The sequence below is a fragment of the Seriola aureovittata genome, chromosome 3, assembly GCF_021018895.1.
Source record: "Seriola aureovittata isolate HTS-2021-v1 ecotype China chromosome 3, ASM2101889v1, whole genome shotgun sequence".
NCBI classification, from domain to species: Eukaryota; Metazoa; Chordata; class Actinopteri; order Carangiformes; family Carangidae; genus Seriola; species Seriola aureovittata.
This window is the reverse complement of record NC_079366.1, coordinates 28,410,179-28,428,204: the sequence shown is the minus strand read 5'-3', so window position 1 is coordinate 28,428,204 and position 18,026 is coordinate 28,410,179. Positions and strand designations below refer to the sequence as shown.

Here is an 18,026-nt window from a genome sequence, read left to right as displayed (position 1 = left end):
TAATATTTACACTGCCTGTGGTATAAACTCCTCTTGGATAAATCCTTATTTATATGTCCTAATGTTTGTGCTTCACAATAAAAAAATTAAAAAACAAACCTCAGAGTACCAATTCAGACCTGGATCAGTTTATTGCGAGCCACGGTTGAATGAACTCATTTTGGAAAAAGCAACACTCAAGACAAATACAACATATCTTACAGTCACATTAAAGAACAACAGCGTAAACAGGAAGTGAAAATGCTACAAGGAGATGAAAAATATTTTCATGGTACAGCTTGTGGAATAATGCACTTCATGGCAAAAAAAAAAAAAAAATGTTCCTTACTTTGGATCGACCTGCCAGATAAGAAAAATCATGTTGGCAAATTCAGGAATATAATTTTCTAGACCTGCTTGTGTGGAACTGTAGCTCCCATGTTGATGTTTAGCATGGCTGTAATACATTTTGAATTTTCTGTAATAATATGTGTAATACAATAGGTGTTTCTGTTCGTATTGTTTTGATGAAGCTCGTAGATTATTTTTGAACGTGCCGCGAAAAATATGTAGTTAAAGTTGATAGATTATATATAACTGTGCAATCACTGCTGTGTCTTTGGATTCATATAATTGCTGGCCTCACACAGTGCTCGGTCACATGATCACAGTCCTCTGGAATAGCACCATTCAAAAAAAAAAAAAAAGAGCCTCAATGAAAAATAATGCTATTATCCGAGAAAAGCTGTGGCTGGAGTATGGCGTACATTCAGATGGAGGACGAGGTCACTCGTTGAGCGCATCCTCGTCCCTGGTCATGCTACAATCAAACTGCGTCCTGAGGGAAACAGGAGTCAGTGGAAACTCAAGTCCTTGGTCTGATATGTTTCCTCACATGTAATACCCATCTGATACGATTGAACACATATGAGGTAACAACAGGATTTGACTTGATTAGATATGATCGGATATAATTGGATTGGATTTGGAAGCATGCAAAGTACATTTCTGTGATATTCCCCCACTCAAACATAATTAACCAGTGTTACATTTATATATTATAGTATAAACATAAATATATATTATTTATTATTTATTGCCAATTCATAGTGGCTTCCCTGAATCAGCGTTAGCACAGTGCAGAGAACAATGGAAGTTATAGTGTGTCCTTTTCAAACATCACTTTATATTGTGAATGAATATGAGTTATATGCTGACATATATATATATATATATATATATATATATATATATATGATAATATAATGATAGCCAGGCCAAGCCATTTCCTTCTGCTTCCAGTCTTTGTGCTAAGCTAAGCTGCTAGTTTATGTGCCATATCAATCGTCATATCTCCATTTCATTCATGATATTCTACTATTAAAATAGACCTGCAATGTGTTGTGCACAAAAACACACATAAAAGAAAATTACCTCAAATGGCCTCACAAAAAAAAAAAAAAAGAAGGCACACATTACCCAAAGCAAAACATTCACTACAATATGGCATTTGATTTCTCTAAATCTGCAGGTCTCTTTTGCAGGTAACATTTTCATGATGAGAACTGAGGGAGCGATGCAGAAAGAAATTTCTTGCTGTGGGTAATTCAAGTAGTCACAGGAGCTAAATATTCCGCCTGTCATTGTTGGGAGTTAAATAAAATAAAAATCCACCCTCTGATACAAAACATTTCCCATAAATTTACACAACTAGTTGTTTTTTTTTTTACCACAAAGAAAAACAATGCAAATAGTGGGTGAATACTTTCTAGTGTCATACCTTTAAAGTGGATGGTTTTCAGCAAGTCTGTGTTGATTAGGCCTTTTTCACAGAAGACACTTTAACATGTCACAGCTGGAAAAGCACAGGTGTAAACAGTGCAACGCTGGTTTCTCTATAAACTGAATCAATCTACATTTGGGTAGTTTCAAATCTTAATCAAGGAACAAAATACAACATACATGTACAGTCACTGTGCTGTAGTTACCGTTCGCCTACTTCAATCACTGTCACACCGTCATGGCTTACTGGGACACCTAAACAGAACGGAGCCTTTGTAAATGTCATTGTTAATACCTGGGCTTTTCCTTCTACGACAAGTCATAATGTACAATGCGAAGAAGCCATGCTGTGAAATAAATCCCACCTGATGCAACAATTAAAGGGAATAAAAAAAAATAAAAAACTGATGAGGTCAAATGTGTTTTTTTCACCACAGACTCAGAGAGATGGAGGGACTATGCAAAAAGACATGTATGGAAAGAGAAGACGGTTTGATTCCTGACTGTGATGCTACTCCCCCTGACGTTTCTGCTTCTGCTTCTGCACCAGCAACCTTTATTTTTAATGTCCTGATCCATAAGCGGAGTGAACAGCCCTTTCCTGCAGTAGTTAAATGAAGGCTGCTGGTGGAGGAGGGAGGGAGGGAAGGAAGGTTAGGCTGGGTTTCCGTTGCCTCCCTCGTTGGGGCAGATGAGCAGGGTGGAGTCCAGGTCCAGGCGGAAGGCCGGGTACAGCGGCTGAGAGAACAGGCAACGAAACGTGTGCAGCAGCACCATTGCGTCCGAAACGCTGTAGAAGGATAACGCTCCTTTCTGGCGATCCAGGAACACGCCGATCCTGGGGCAGGGCGGCGCCGCCACCGTGGTCTTACGGTTGTCGTGCCAGGCGGCGTATCCAGCGTGAGTGCACCTCAGCCGCCAGGAGTTCTCGTTGCGTCCCAGCAGGCAGGGTTTTCCACCACCTTTGCGTCCGATACCACGATAGGTGACGCCGATGTCGATCCATCCCCCTCCCCTCCACTCCACCTCCCAGTAGCTGGCACCACCAAACTGGCCCTCCCTGCACAGGACCTGAGCCACTGAATCAAAGCGCTGGTGGTGAGGGGGGTAAGACTGGGGCTCCTCGCCACAGTGGGCGCCCTGGGGACCCTCCAGGAGAATCAGAGTAGGGTGGGCTGTATCAGGATCCAAGGACAGACGACACGAAACTGAGAGGAGAGAAAGAGAAGAGTTAAAACAGCCATGCATGATGAAATCAGTATCAGGAGTGGACTCACTGCTGTCACACTTTTTGGTGACCCAGAATTGGTGGAAATCAGTAAAAGTGTAGACATTTCATTTCCCTGGCTTCAGATGTTTCTTTACAGTTTCTCTTCTATGAGACTCTGAGTTTTTATCCAGTTCTAGAGCTGAGCGGGACACAGACAGACAGACAGCATGTTAAGCCGTCTACTGTTTCGGTTGACATTTTGGCACAGAGCGGATAAATGACACATACGGCCTTAATCATCCGTTGACCAAATGAATTAGTAATGCCTAACAAGGTGCTGCTACCTCTGTCATCCCGTCAGTCGGCTTGTTTTTGTCCGGACAAGGCACTGGACTTAATGACGGACCTGAATGTCATAAATACGGTATGATTGCCATCCATCATTGATGAGAGTCCAGACCGGGCTCTCAGATTTCACAGCAGGACTCTCATTATGTGCTGAATTAGAGGCATGGAGAGGATAAAAGAGAGAAGGATGGAAAAGGAGGAGGAAAGAGGGTCAAAGGACAGTCACACTGAATGGGTGCACCGGAGAGAGAGAGAGAGAGAGAGAGAGAGAGAGAGGAGAAGCGATGCAGAGAGAAAGAGAAAGGAAAAATTAAATGAAGAGGTAGAGAGTGGAAGAAGAAAAGAGGGTGGAGGACAGGCCACACAAAAGAAGAAAGAAAGAACTACAGGAAGGAAAAGAAAGGTGGAGAGATGAAGTACTTACACCTGAGGAAAGCTGCCCTCATCCTCTGATCAGCCGGCTGCAGAGACAAAGAGGACAGAGGGAATGACAGCGGCACTGCTGCAAAGGGACAAAAGACAAAAAAACACAGAGACACATGTTATTGAAAACGTGAAATATGGAAGTAGAATATGTACGGATAGCAAATCAGCAAGGAGCTAAATCAAAATTCAACACTCACAAAAGCACTGTGAAACTTTTCAAGGTAACAAAAGAAAACCCGTGAGGAGCCGACAGTCTGCAAATTGTAATTCACTGATTTGAGTCAGAGATGGAACTTCATCAAATATATCGGATTGATGTTTAGTATTTGTAAAAGTGTGAGGCATTACATTTAACATTAATGTCACCATGTGTATGTGAAACATCTTTACATCTGTTTTGGTGGCAGAATTGGTCCAGATGTGGAAGCAGCATCTGACAATCATGCTGTACATGGGCCAAATTTATGCCGTGGAACCGGGTATAAACTGGAGGAAAAACTGTGGGCCAAGTAATAATATCTACTACTGTCTACTAATTTTATACAGTGCACATTTCACTATTAATCACAAATGTGAACCTGGGTGTGACGTTAGAGGAAAAGTCAGGGAATCACCAAAGATATTTGGATACTTCGTTTAGGAATCTTTAAAGTCTGTACAAAATTTGCACCAATTAGTTTAATAGTAGTTGAGATATTTTTGTCTGTTCCCCTCGGTCAGATCCACGGGGGAGGGAGGATGCTGTCTGCCATAGTAATGTTCTAGTTACAACCACTAGATGGCACCAAAGTAAAGACTTTTCATATCCTACACAAAGTAGCTTTAATGTTAATCTTGGTTGATTTGTTAAATTAGCCCTTTGCGCAAACAAAGCCAAAATTAGCTGTTTGTGTAAGTAAAAGTTAGTCGAGTTAGTTCACCAAAGTTTACCACCCCCCTCCAAAAAAACTCACACTTTTCTACTTACCCCTAGCGGTATGTTGCCCTGCAGTTGGTTGCATTTGCTGAGGTTTGGTGTTCTCCACACTCAGATTTCTGCCACCTCCCCAATACAATGGATATGAATGGTATTGGATATATATTTTTAAAAACTCAACAATACCATTGACAGAAAAATAAAATAACAAAACAATGTACCATTAGTCCCAGTTAGCAGTGGCCTGTTTTCACTGAAAACTAGTGTATTTTCTACCCAGTAATGACAGCCATAACTGGGTCATAAGATAGGCCTATTACTGTTAATATTTTCCAAAATTAATTTTCTAAATACTTTTAGCACAAAACAACATTTGCCTAAAGCTAAGCTATGCTAAGCTATGGCTAAAAACAAAACAAAAAGACTCCACATGCTAGCGTACGGCTGTACTGAGGCACAGTGGTTGGCATGGTAACATTCTCACAATGACAAAGCTAATATGCTAATGTTTAGCAAGTATAATGTTAACCACGTTCGCTATCTTAGTTTAGCATGTTAGCATGCTAATGTTTTTTTTTTTTCCACTTTTCAGCACTAAAAAAAATATTATAATATTAAGATTAATTAAGATTATGACCTGATGATAGCACTAGAGGAAAAGTTAAGGGATCACCAAAATCATTCAGATGCATCTTCTGGGGACCATGAATGTCTGTACAAACATTTCAGTTCATTCAAAAGTTGTGGAGATAATTTAATCTAAGTTTTCAGTTATCTCACTGTTGCTGGCCCCATTCAATTATATAACCATTCATTGTAAATAGCTAACGCTGGATCTCCATTGCTGCTGCGGCTGCCATTGAAAAGCCCCTATAAACCTAACTCATTTAAACTAAAGTGAGTTGCACTGAATGCGATCGCTTCCAATTAAACTTTACTGAAGTGATTAGCGCGGTGCAGAATTGGAGATGAGCCAGAGTGTGTTGTATCAGACAATCGCCCCGTCCTCCTCAGCATCAATAATTAACACGTCCACTGTCCCTCGCAGTGTTAAATGTCATGTCAAAACCTGCAGCCTGGTTAAAAATGGGTCACCTCAGACCTGACGCTGTCACACAGGGCGTGTGTGTGTGTGTTTGTGTGTGTGTGTGTATCATGTTTCTTATGCTTACCTTTTACACACTCTCCCCCAGACACGTAGTTCTCATTAACTGGAAGAGAAATCAAAGTGTTAAACTAAGCATAAATGTGAAAGAATACATCTGGCAAATCTACTTTACCCATGCTGAACCTTTGCAATATTTTAATGCCATAAAACCAGTAGGGTGTACATCTGCCTACACATTTAGTGGTATACAGTACATCACATCACACATCTTCCTGCCTGTAGGTCATCTGGTGTACCTGCGCGGCTAATCTTGTCCACCTCCTCCCTGCAGACCTCCTCCACCCGGCTGCGCAGGTGGCACAGCGCTCTCCTGGCGCCGCTGAAGGCCTCTGTGGGCAGGCCGAGGGCTCGGGAGTGCCGACCAGCGGTGAGCGGGACGCACAGCAGCGGAGCCGCCTGAGCCGATACATAGACAAAGAGTGGAAAATACAGCCTGGCTTAGTATCTACAGCCCCGCCCTCCCCTCCTCCCTCCTTAATTCCTTGTACAATTGAATTTGAAAATAGCACCAAGGCGGGAGGTGTGTTTTTCCACTGGTCACCGCTGACTCATTATCTTCCCTGTTTCTGAGTAGGTGAGCTCTTGTGTCTTCCAGGATCCATTAGATGTAAATGTGTTTCTTGTCTGTGAGTGGTGCTAGCTTGGTGTTGCTTTATTGGTTTAGACATGCAGCTCTTAATTTATCCATTTCCCTTCTATAATAAATGTTCCCATCAGGCCTCCAGGACGTTTTAGATAAAATCTTACATTTCCTGTGACGCTACTGCCATTCATCATGTCCAAAGAAAAGTACAAACTGAGCTGTATGTTCTCAGTTTTTTTTTTTGGAAGTTCCTCACTCTGAAGTCCTTCTCACCCTCATTTTACCCCATTGCATCCCCCTTATATTCTTCCATCTTAACCCTCCTCACCTGTAAGAAATGTGTGTTGTCTTCGGTTTGCAGCAGCTGACTGATCTCCTCATCTCTCCTCCTCAGCTCTTCCAAATCCTTCTCCAGCGTCTCTACGTCGCGCTCTGCCCTCCCCACCACCGCTCGCTCCTTCGCCTCCAGCCTCGCTCGAACCTGTGTGCACAGAAGTAGACGATGTGATCCAGCGCGGTGTAGCACGGACGCACCAAGCAGGAATCAACCATTCTGATGTGCAGGAAAGACGCATAACTGTAGGTGATGGCTGTACAAGATTTTATACACTCTGTTAATTGATAGCACTTTGGATTTTCAATTAGTGAAACCTCTTCTCTTCTGAGTAATACTGCTGCTTCTGCTTCTTCTGCTGTCGCTACTTTCCCTCCTACTGTTACAACTGCAATAACATCACCGCTGATGCTTCCAGCTCCTGCTCCTCACCTCTGCCTTGGTCTTCTCCAGGCGGAGCGCCATGTCTGCAAACAGAGCTTCACTGTCCTCCAGAACAGCCGACGCTGACACCTGAAACACACACACACACACACACACACACACACACACACACACACAAACACACGAACACACGCACACACAGCAGAACAGAGCAGCAGTTAGAGTAGGACAAAGTAAATACTTAAAGACACCATGAAACAGAGATGTCTAACTACTAGAAAACTGTCACTTTCTAAGAAACAGTGAATCTTTATTGGCGACCTGATCCTCTCTGCACATGAAATAAAACACAATCAATCCATCAATAAAAGCACATTTTTCTAGCTCCTATATCAAATCCAACAATCATTTGTCTTTGCAACTGATATCTCATTTCAAGATGAAGCCTTAATGTGTCTCCTAATGTCCGACTCCAACATCCTGCTTCTGCAGATATTACTGTTTATTGGATAAAGTGTCATTTCACGGGGTGAAACACAATGTGTCATTATACAAGTTTTTCTTTCTCCACATAATTAGTATATCAGTACGTCAGTGAAAAACACTAAATACTCTGTCTATACAAGTGGATGGAGTGAGGTTGGCCAATGTTTTTTATTGATTTGTCCTGCTGAGAATCACTAGTTTACTGGCAGTTTTTACTTTTTAGTGGGTGTGAAAATTCGCTGAAAACTTTCCAATGCAGGTTATTCAGATTCACGTAGCTGTGGTCAGAACACAAGACGACGCACCAACATCTAGCATCTGATAAAAGGCTAATTTTCAGTCTGATGGTTTTAGCGAGCTAATGCAGCGGTTTTCCAAGAAGCTAGAGAGCGACCACACACTGGATGCATGATGCTCAGGGAGGAGGAGGAGGAGGAAGAAGAAGAGGAGGGGGTTTTTCCTGGAAGACGGAAGGAGGGGCATAGACAATGGAACTTAGATTAGCTTTGCAGTGGAAACTGATATAATAGCTCCAGTGAGGCTGTGTGTGTGTGTGTGTGTGTGTGTGTGTGTGTGTGTGTGTGTGTGTGTGTGTGTGTGTGAGACGGAGATAGAGAGAGGCGAGTGTGAGAGCCTGATGTGACAGGGACAGTCGTGTAAATGTCAAGACGAGTCTATTTATACGACCTTGTGCACCGCATGGCAGATACCATACTACACTACTGTATATGAAGCATCAGATGAGGGATGCATGAATGGCATGAATTATTGTTATAGTTCACAATCATTGATCACAATTACTAATCAATCCCTGGGAGCAAGAAACCTGTAGTTATACTTGTTGGGAGAGAAAAGACTCGTTTAATCAACCTATAATAACCTGATAACTATTAATAACTGGCATAATTATGATATCTTGACAGTCTTAACAAAATGTGTGTATCTTTGTATAGGACATATCTCGATATAATAAATATAAATGCATATTTCTCAGTCTGACCATATCCTGCTCTGCCTGATGCAAAGAAACTGATTCACACTTTGGTGTTTTCTCTTTGAGATTGAACTACTGAATAAATACAAGTAAAAAAGAACAAATTACACCCATTTCAGCATCTGTTCATTGGCTTCCTGTCCCTTTAGGAATGTTACTGCTAGTTTATATTAAGGCTCTGAAGGGTTTAGCACCTTCAAACTCTCCTTCTACAGTGCAAGCTGCTCCTTCAGGCAGAATGGACCAAGTGGAATAACGGGCCTGTAAATATCCGTCATGCAACTTCTATTAATTCCTTTAAGAAACATTTTAAACCTGCTTTTAAAGAAACTTACTGAAATGTATTTATTTAAATCCTTACAATCATTAACAATCATCATTGCACAAACACACTCCAAACAGTGACGGGCATGTTTGCTGGTGTTGAATAATGACAGATAATATATTCCATGTACAGTATATTCCAGGTGATTCCTCAGTGGCATCCATTAGACCACTGATGTCACTTGGGATTCACAGTTTTATGTAAATAATTAGTTGGTACCTGGAAGCTTTTGGGCCATGATGACGTGGTGTGTGTGTGTGCATCTGTAAAAACTGGATCAGCCAAGAAGAAGCGTGGTTGCCATATGTGTGTGTCTGTGTGTGTGTGTGTGTGTGTGTGTGTGTCACCTTGAGGGACTCTAAGCTTTGTTGAAACTCCTCTATCTCTCTCTCTCCGATCCGAATCCTCCCCTGAAACATCCTCTGAGCCTCCTGGAGCTGCAGCTGAAAGACAGACAGACAGACAGACAGACAGACAGACAGACAGACACACAGACACACAGACACACAGACACACAGACAGAGATAGCCATTCAGGTATGTGGATGAAAATTTGATTTTGTTCTGCAGTATCTATTAAAAGTTTTCACGTAATAATTAGAAGAAATACTATAAGCATCTATAACGTCACAGGTTGGACTCCATGGTTATAGATTGAATCTGAAGTGTGCTCTGATACAAACCTAATTTTGAACGGTTCAGGTTGCTGTCTGTTACAGTGTGTTACAGAGTTTATTTTATCTGCTGCCAGTTTCGCTGCCGTTTGATTGGATCTTGGTTTGACCGGATGTGCATCAGAATGGAAAGGCCACGAGACACACTGTGGAATAATCTGTTTTCTTCAATCCAAACCGTAATGGCAAAGTTTACTTTACTTCTTTTTGGTTGTTTGGACCCTTTGGAAACACACTGTCCAACTGTTATATGTAAACTGTAGGGCTTATAAACACAAGTCAAACTGACCAAGAAGCAGCTCTGGTTTGTATGATGGACTTTACTTTTTTTACTCTGTCTGGTTCACAGCGTGTGAAGAAAAGCTGAATGTGTTTTATTCTGGCATGTGAGGATCCTCTAAAAGCTCTAGATGTTAGACACTAACCAGAGACTTTGGTGTTTTAAATTTTTAAACTTCCTCAAGTGTAAAAAGTCCAGGACCACCATAATATAAGTTGGTCCTCCTCCACTGGATAGATTTGGGGAATCAATGGTATCAACACCAAACCCTCTATCCAGACCTCCGGTGTGTCTCTGTACCTGTCTCCTGGCTCTCTGTGCGTCCACATTGTGCACTTCCTCCTGGTCAGCCTCGCACAGCAGGCAGTCCCCGCTCCACTCCACCGCGGCCTCAGCTTCGGAGCCGCTCCCCGCGGGCTCCAGACCCAGGCGGTGCTGAGCGCACAGCCGCTCCGCCGGGCACTCCACCGCGGCCACCAGCTTGTGCCGCCGCAGCGTGCCGACCTCCCGGTGCGGCAGGACGTGGAGCTCGCAGAAGGACGCCAGGCAGACCAGGCACGACTTGACCGCCCTCAGCTTGCTCTCCGCCGGGCAGAAGTCGCACGGAACTTCCCCGACTCCCACCGTGTAAAGCTCCGGCGCCGTGACCATCTCCGTCAGCTTGAGTTTGTCGACGACCTCGGCGAGCACCGTGTTCCTCCGCAGAACCGGCCGAGGGCTGAACGTCTCCCGGCACTGGGGGCAGCTGAACTGACCCGACTCCGCCTGGTCCCAGTAGTTGTTGATGCACGCCATGCAGTAAGTGTGTCCGCAGGGGATGGACACCGGGTCCTTCAGGATGTCCAGGCAGATGGGACACCTGAACTGGCTCTCCGTCACCGAGATATTCGCCTGGGCCATCTCTGCGGCGGAGTGTCCTCTGACCTCCGGTGGCTTCTCGTCCGCCTGTTGCCCCCCGGTCCCGGTGAGGATCAACCTTTTCCTGACTCCCGGTTGTGTTGTTGTGAAGGGGTGGGGTCAGGATACGCTAATAGCCCTTCCGCAATGTCATCCATCCCATCATTTTAGTTGCAGAGTGCGGCCCGCAGTGCTGTCTTACAGGCATGTAAAGGATCAGTTCGCCCCGTTTTGTTTTTGTTTGTCCACATTTTCTCAGAGATTTACTTAAAAAATTTGCCTTAGTTTGTGATGTTTTTTTCCATTGCATTGCGTTATATTGTAAGATTATCTTTATTACTTTGCCCAAACAAATAGGTAAGATATATGTGGATAAAATGAGCTTTACGTTTCATAGGGGTTTGTTCACAGCTCTTCTAGATATAATGAATAGAAAGACTGAAACCTCCAACAGAGCTGGGCTCAGGGTGAGCGGCCATCTGCCTCCACCGGTTGGGTTTGAAATGAGAAAGAGGGGGTGGGGGAGGAGAGAGAGAGAGAGAGAGAGAGAGAGAGAGAGAGAGAGAGAGAGAGAGAGAGAGAGAGACCATGGACAGCAGTATATAGCCTACTGCTGATTGTTAATTGTAACAGTGAAAATAATATGTATTTACAGTCTGTAATGTCCTTTTCTAATAGAGGATTTCATTGTTACTAGCAGAGTCCATCTTTGGATAATAATTGTGAAAAGGACTTAGAGAAAACTACATTTATGTTCCTCAGCTCAACAGTTTGAAATGTTCTGATAACTCTTACACCCATAACGAAGCTGTATTAAGTTACTACAATACAAACCCAGTGTCCCTACTTCTACTGCTTCACAGTGAAAGCATTTAACTGTAGAATTACTTTATTAATATTAATAAAGGCAGACTGGTTAAGCTTTTATAAAGCAATCCAGGTGTTGGTCAGCTGGATTTTAGATTCCTGCAGCTAGTTTTAGCCGGATGAGCCATTTTGAATAAGGGATCCAGAACGGGTCTGGACCGAGTTAACCACTTCATGAACGGGTACAAATCGGATCCGGGTCGAATGAGCTGCTTCATGAGCGGATACGGATGTGGTCTGGACCCGTAATTCTGATCCGTTCTGGAGCCGTCCCGCCGTGTAAGTGGACTCCGATCCGGACCAGTTTTGTCGATGATACCTCCAGGACGGATCCAGTGCGGAGTCAATTTGCTATCAGGGAGGTAAGGTAGGTAATAAAAGTTTGATCTTAGAAGCGATCGTCTATATGGGGATATAGTGTTATAGCTTTATTACAGATCAACTTCTGTAAGGACATGTGCATGTGTGTGTACATGTCTTGCTGTGGTTGTGGGGACACATCTGTGTTTGAAACCATCAGTGTGAGGTTATTTTGGACAGTCGTGACAGCTTCAAAAGGCTGTTTGAGGGACACATGCAGTGACTGAGGTCAGTGTCAGGATGAGTCTCTACGACATGGATGAACCTGAAGGTAACGTCCTTTGTGCAGATTGAAACGAGAGGAAAGAAGTTCACGCACCAAGCAGCAGGAACATTCAAAATTTCTCCAGGAATTTTCTAGTACTTTCAGTGTTATCCTCTACCAGAGCAATCTTCTGTAATTGTGTCATTAGTTCTGCTCTTTCTTTTTCAACTTTCTACATGATATAAAGATATGTTCAACTGAGCGCAGCACAGTCACCTGGATCTTAAAGTGTGTTTTGTCTGTATGTTAATCAGGCTGCGCGGACTCCATGACGGGATTGGTCAGAGCAGAGAGGAGGAGCCTCTGACTCCACCGCCGGCTTCTCCTATTGGTGCAGCAATGATCCTACCAGTCCTCGCCACAGCTGCAGGCTTCAAGCATCAGAGGAAGAGAGTTTAAGAGCCGGGCCCACACATCACATGTCACAGGCTGACATGATGGGCAGCTCTCCTCTGTATCTCCTTTGTGAACATTTGTGTGTAATTTGTGATTTGGTTTGAGATGCTGGTAGTGATTGTTGGGGACTGAGCTAGGTTTCAAATTCTGATTGTGCATCACACCCTTAGAAAAAGACTGTTGGACACATTAGGAACAGGGGTGCTGCTTCTTGTGTTTTCGGGTTGGTTAGAATCACACAGTTTTTGGTTAATTTTTCTTTTTAGGTTAGAAATGACTTACTTTAGTTGTCCTCTCACCTTGTTTGTATTTTTGCTTACTTATTTACCCTCCTGATTACGCAATAAATTTGATTTACCAATAACACCTGGTTTTATGTTGCTTCCCTTTTCCCCTAGCTGGGTGGTAACATAAAGACTGCCAACATACGGTGACTGGGAAGTTGCCAGAAACCAACATGACGGCAGTGAACTGACACCTGGCTCTGTGAGCAGTCCGCAGTCAGTAAGTGAAATATTCGGTGAGTAAAATTTCCCGGGCTGTTGTATCTTCTTTATTTGCAGAAATCAACTGCCTGGTACTGGATGTGAGTCCGACACTGTCAGAGGTTTTCCTTTCTCAGCAAAGTGGTTCCACAAAGGGTTTATATCTTGATGCTTCATGTGAGCAGTGCAACATCTACTGGCCTGAATGCAAAATGGGCAAGTACAAATGTTTATATCACAAATTGAATGCAAGTAAAAGGGGAAAGTATGATTGTATTTTATATTCCAAGCATATAAAAGCAAATCAAAATATGTTTTGTATGCATCAAATGTGTCAATATCAGTCAAGTTTAGCTCAATGTCTTTGTTTTAACTCAAGTGTCAAAACTGTAAGTTGGTTTACAATGTGGGAAAAGAACATGTAGCTTTACTTTTAAACGTCAGCTTTGGTGGTTGTGCAATATAAGATGTGGCCAGAACTTTAGTTTAAAATGTTCAAAAAATTAATAAACACGATCAACGGTGTGTGAAGCGGCCACAGTGATGATGTCATGATCAGGACCTCCATCTGTTGTATTTCAGTTATCTACTGAAATGAGCATGCGCACCAGCCAGCCCCGACCTGTCCTGTGTTGTAATGCCACTTTGTCACACTAGACGCTGTGTGAGTCAGCGGCGCGTCAAGTCTGCTCTCAGTCCCACGAAGAAGAACGACTTCCGGCAGCGCTTGAAGTTAGCATCACAGAAGCACAAGAGTGGCTGAACCTCCTAAAAGACGATATTCATCTGCATCCCGAAGAACCGCTCCCGACAAGAAACCGCGTTCAACGGCAAAGAAAAGAAGCAACACGAGTAAATCTCGATGTGGTTTTCTACCGCTGGAGAAGCTCCTGAGAGTGAAGAGATGCGGTTTGATGCCGAGCTCGCAACTTTCCTGTTAGCCCGGTGAGTAGCCTCAGTGTTAGCCTTTAACTAAAAGTATAATCATTTAACGACTGACAAATCGTAGCGACAAACATTTCAGGTGGTGATATTGATGTTGTTACTAGGATTGTGTCTGTTGCTCTCGGCTGTTGTACAGCTAATTACGTCAGTAACTTTAGGCTCATTTTGTAACTGATGACTGTAACGTGAGATTGTATGGGGCCAGTAGACCGAGTGAATACACATCGATCGGTTCACCATGTTGTAACCACTTCACATTACTGTTAGGAGATCAGCCATGATTGAAAGTGCACTAGGTCTTTACATTTCTCAGGAGATTTCAGCATCCCTCTGTCTTCATCAGGACCTGAGCCAGTACAGATGCAATACCGCCTCCACCTGTCTCACCAACGGCAGAGAGTCCAGAGAGTGAGGAGGGTCCAGGTGAGTAACATGCTGTCATTCACTTTTAAAAGTAAGACATGTCTATACCACTGTGATTAAACAGACCCAGTGTATACATGTTCATACTGCTGATTCTGAATAATGAATATACCACTGCCTATATTGGTTATGCATTTTACAGTATATCCGTATTTGTACTATTGAATTTGTTGGTTATATAGTGTGTGTGTCCATTGAATGTTATACCTCTTTTTTTTTTCATTTTCTTGCAATTACATTTCATAATATTCATACTGTATTTATTTTTGTATATTCATATCTATCTCATGATGCAACCTAACATATTTGAATATAAAGAACTTGTATGATTTAAACAAATTGTCCTATCACATGTTTGTCTGTATCAAGACCAGAATTCCAGTCTAATCTTCACCAATGATGGACCAGCACCTGCCTTTTCTTCTGCGTCTGGCCTCATCAATCAACAACCACATTACATCAACACCTTGAGGTATTATCCCTGCACAGAACAAAGATTGTCTATACTGTGATCTTTTGCACATCCCCTAATCAATACCTTTTGCACATCTTGCCCAGCAGGAGTTTTGTCATTCTAAAACACTTTTCTATATAGTTGTTTAGTATCGTTTTCATTGTTTTATATTTGAGTGTTGCAATATTTTACCTTTTATTGTTGTTTCCTGTGAATATGTTAATTAGATACTACACCAAGTCAGATATCTTGTAAATGAAAACCGACCTGGCAATAAACCTTATTTTCTGAGTCTGCCTTTGTGATAATGTCATCATCCCTTCCTCATGCTGCTATAGCCTGCCAAGGCCCATATGTGTCATGCAGTATCCCCTTGCCTTCATAAATCTGCAAGTTTATGAAGGCTACAAGTAGACTTCAGATCCTATTTTCACACCTCAATTTAAATTACACTTGTAACCTCAGTGTCACACACTTGCAGGAATTTTGAGCACCAAGTTTTAGTTTTGTGCTTTGCATGTGTACACAGAAGCTCTTCCTCTTCCAGTGTCTTTGTGTTGCCTCACCACTAATTTTTTTTCTTTTTATATATGTATATGTATATATAGAGATATATATATATATATATATATATATATATATATATAGATAGATATCTCTTCTGAAACTTCTTCACATGTACATGTATCATTTGTTCAGATTTATTCATAGTGTTTTTATTACAGTATATGCTAAATGAGGTTTAAATGGATGATTGATAGATCTTTTATGTTTTGAAGTTTTTAGACTGCTTCAAAAACATTTCATAGTGAAAAGAACAGCTGGTTGACGGGTCCTTATTTTTCCTTTTGTGTTTTCAGAGGGATGGCAGAATCCACCTCAGGCAAGAAATGGTAAGTCTGTTGAAAGCAGTTTGTATTTTGTGTAATTGCATTTCCACACAGATCATAGGTAAACATTTAAGATGAGTTAAAATGATATTCTGTTTACATTTAAGTTTTCGTCATAACGAATGCATCAGAAAACAACTTGGATGTGATTATTAATATTTGCCTTGAATATTACAATTAAAATACTTGTTTGGAAACTTGCTGTGTCTGATTTGTTAAGGAACTTATTGTGACGGCGTAATGAGGAACTACTCAGTAACGACTGTTTATCAATTCAGCGAACAAAGCTCCACAAATAGTAAACTACCAGGTAAACCACAACCATGTAAATGTAAGGTGTAAAATAGCCTGTTTTATGCTGAGAGATGTGTTTTAGTTAGCAGATGTTTTTAAAAACAAAACTGTTGTTGGCTGTAGCTGTATGTGTACCCAGGCTCTAATTAGGGTCAAAATGATTTTGAGCTTGTAAAGTGATGCTTACAAATAATTCCAATGTTTGTAGTTGTAAATCAAACTTTGTAAACCTGTAAAATAAATCTGCTTGAGAAAAATCAAGTTTGCGTATGTGAAACAATTGCGCCTGTGTTGAAGAGATTTGTATTTGTTGAAAGTCTGAATCCAAACTCCACAAATGATCAGTGTTGAGATTGAACAGAGACACTGTAAATGAAGAAATGGATTTGTCAACATCTGTGTCACGATGCAGAGCAGAAAACTGTAATACTCTGGTCCAAAGTTCCCACAGTGTGTGACACTAAAGGATCAATTTGTACTTTCCATGTCACACACTGGGAATGTTGCACACTGAGTTTTGCAGTTTTCTGCTTTTTATCTCTGTACACAGACGTCCACAAAAGCATTTCTTCTTTCCCTGTGTCTTTGTTGAAACTCACCACTGATCATTTGTTCAGTTTTGATTCACACGGTCTTAAACACAAATCTCTGCCACAAGCACAATCTGTTTTCACATGCACAAACTTGAATTTCTCATTCAGATTAATTTTCCAGGTTTACAAAGTTTGATTTACAACTACAAATATTGGAATTATTTGTAAACATGACTTTATAAGCTCAGTCATTTTGAGTCGGGGGGGCCTAAGTCGCATTTTTTTAAATTTAAAAAAAAAAAAAAAAAATCTTTATTGGTGAAAAACAGCCGCCGGGCTAGCCATTGTGAATGCATTTCAAGAATATAATTAAAAGAAAATAAAGAGCTGTGCATTAAAATAATGATTCAATTACCGTCTGTTTTTCAGCTGTAGCCACTGTCCATCATCTTCTTGCTGGGTGCGAGCTAATCTCTTTATTAGAGAACTTATTTTATTATGTTTTGTAATTATTTTATTATAGCATGTAATTTCAGCTCAGCAAAAACGTGATATCGTAGTACATTTGCTTCTTCTGTTTTGGTATAGTAAGAGAAAATCCTCGGATTTCCTCCTCTTCATCACGCCGGTCTCCAGGAACCCTCGTCCTCCTACATCTTGTTTGCTGAAGAAATCAACTACCTGTTACTGGAGCTCTGACAGCATCAGTTTTAGAGTTAACTCTATCAGAGATCCCATTTGATTGTGAAGATGGCTGACTTGTATGATAAAGGCATAGGTTAAAACAATGAATTGAATGGAAATGAAATATTGATTGTTTGGGAAGACCATTACTTATCTCGAAATTGAGACGCTGAAAAAATTTAACTGAATATTTGTTGTTGCTGGTCTGTGTAAGTTCAGGCAGTGTGACATTAAAAAAAAAATCTGTGTCTTACATTACTGATTACATAATGTTTATGTGTTCTACTTCTATGCAATAAATGCATATTATAGTCTTGTCTTGCAAATCAAAGACCAAGTCAACAGTCACTGTTTGCAGGAAGTTGAAATTCCTAAAATCATTCTAACCCCTCCATGGGGGCTGTGATATGGAGAAAATGCATAGTTGTGTACAGTCTGAGGGTATGTGACAGTTTATGGCGCCCTCTGCTGATCACTTCATATATCACACCACTTTTCACATGTTACTGCCATTAAGAATTAAACCTCCACAGTGTATGTATATGTATAAATGAGGTTGAGTCTAAGCCACATTTCTGTCACATCCAAATAACAGCTACCTGTTCATACATTTATGGCTTTCTTGTTCTGAACCACAATAACCAT

At 41.6% G+C, this 18,026-nt stretch overlaps 1 protein-coding gene and 2 long non-coding RNA genes across 5 annotated transcripts; 2 read left to right on the top strand and 1 right to left on the bottom strand.

Moving 5' to 3' along the window:
* Positions 1 to 106: 106 nt before the first annotated feature.
* On the bottom strand, positions 107 to 11,253 carry LOC130165994 (E3 ubiquitin/ISG15 ligase TRIM25-like). 2 transcript variants are annotated; one of them, XM_056371235.1, is made up of 9 exons: positions 10,189 to 11,253; positions 9,283 to 9,378; positions 7,179 to 7,259; positions 6,741 to 6,893; positions 6,066 to 6,225; positions 5,834 to 5,872; positions 4,713 to 4,787; positions 3,744 to 3,821; positions 107 to 2,969 (listed from the first exon to the last, which is right to left on the bottom strand). In XM_056371235.1, exons 1-9 carry the CDS (start codon positions 10,786 to 10,788, stop codon positions 2,416 to 2,418), a joined length of 1,836 nt encoding a protein of 611 aa, XP_056227210.1. In that variant the 5' UTR covers positions 10,789 to 11,253; the 3' UTR covers positions 107 to 2,415. The 2 variants fall into 2 exon arrangements, with proteins under 2 accessions (XP_056227210.1, XP_056227211.1); XM_056371236.1 differs by lacking the exon at positions 4,713 to 4,787 and having other exon boundaries at positions 10,189 to 11,248.
* LOC130165996 (uncharacterized) lies at positions 6,257 to 7,275 on the top strand. The gene is made up of 3 exons (XR_008827089.1): positions 6,257 to 6,403; positions 6,807 to 6,991; positions 7,165 to 7,275. It is a non-coding gene; the product is annotated as an uncharacterized LOC130165996 (long non-coding RNA).
* A 104-nt stretch (positions 11,254 to 11,357) lies between the features above and the next one.
* Positions 11,358 to 17,676, top strand: LOC130165995 (uncharacterized). Of its 2 annotated transcripts, none has more exons than XR_008827088.1 (6): positions 11,358 to 14,010; positions 14,447 to 14,526; positions 14,896 to 14,998; positions 15,841 to 15,873; positions 16,091 to 16,180; positions 17,286 to 17,676. It is a non-coding gene; the product is annotated as an uncharacterized LOC130165995 (long non-coding RNA). The 2 variants fall into 2 exon arrangements; XR_008827087.1 differs by having other exon boundaries at positions 11,358 to 14,103.
* Positions 17,677 to 18,026: the final 350 nt, after the last annotated feature.

Bases quoted from the DNA above. Each gene is read 5' to 3' on its own strand.
- LOC130165994 (XM_056371235.1), bottom strand. From the start codon at position 10,788: ATGGCCCAGGCGAATATCTCGGTGACGGAGAGCCAGTTCAGGTGTCCC. The intron at 6,894-7,178 runs GTGAGGAGCAGG...CTGTGCACACAG, and splicing joins TGGAGAAGACCAAGGCAGAG to GTTCGAGCGAGGCTGGAGGC. The intron at 5,873-6,065 runs GTACACCAGATG...TTTCTCTTCCAG, and splicing joins GGACAAGATTAGCCGCGCAG to TTAATGAGAACTACGTGTCT.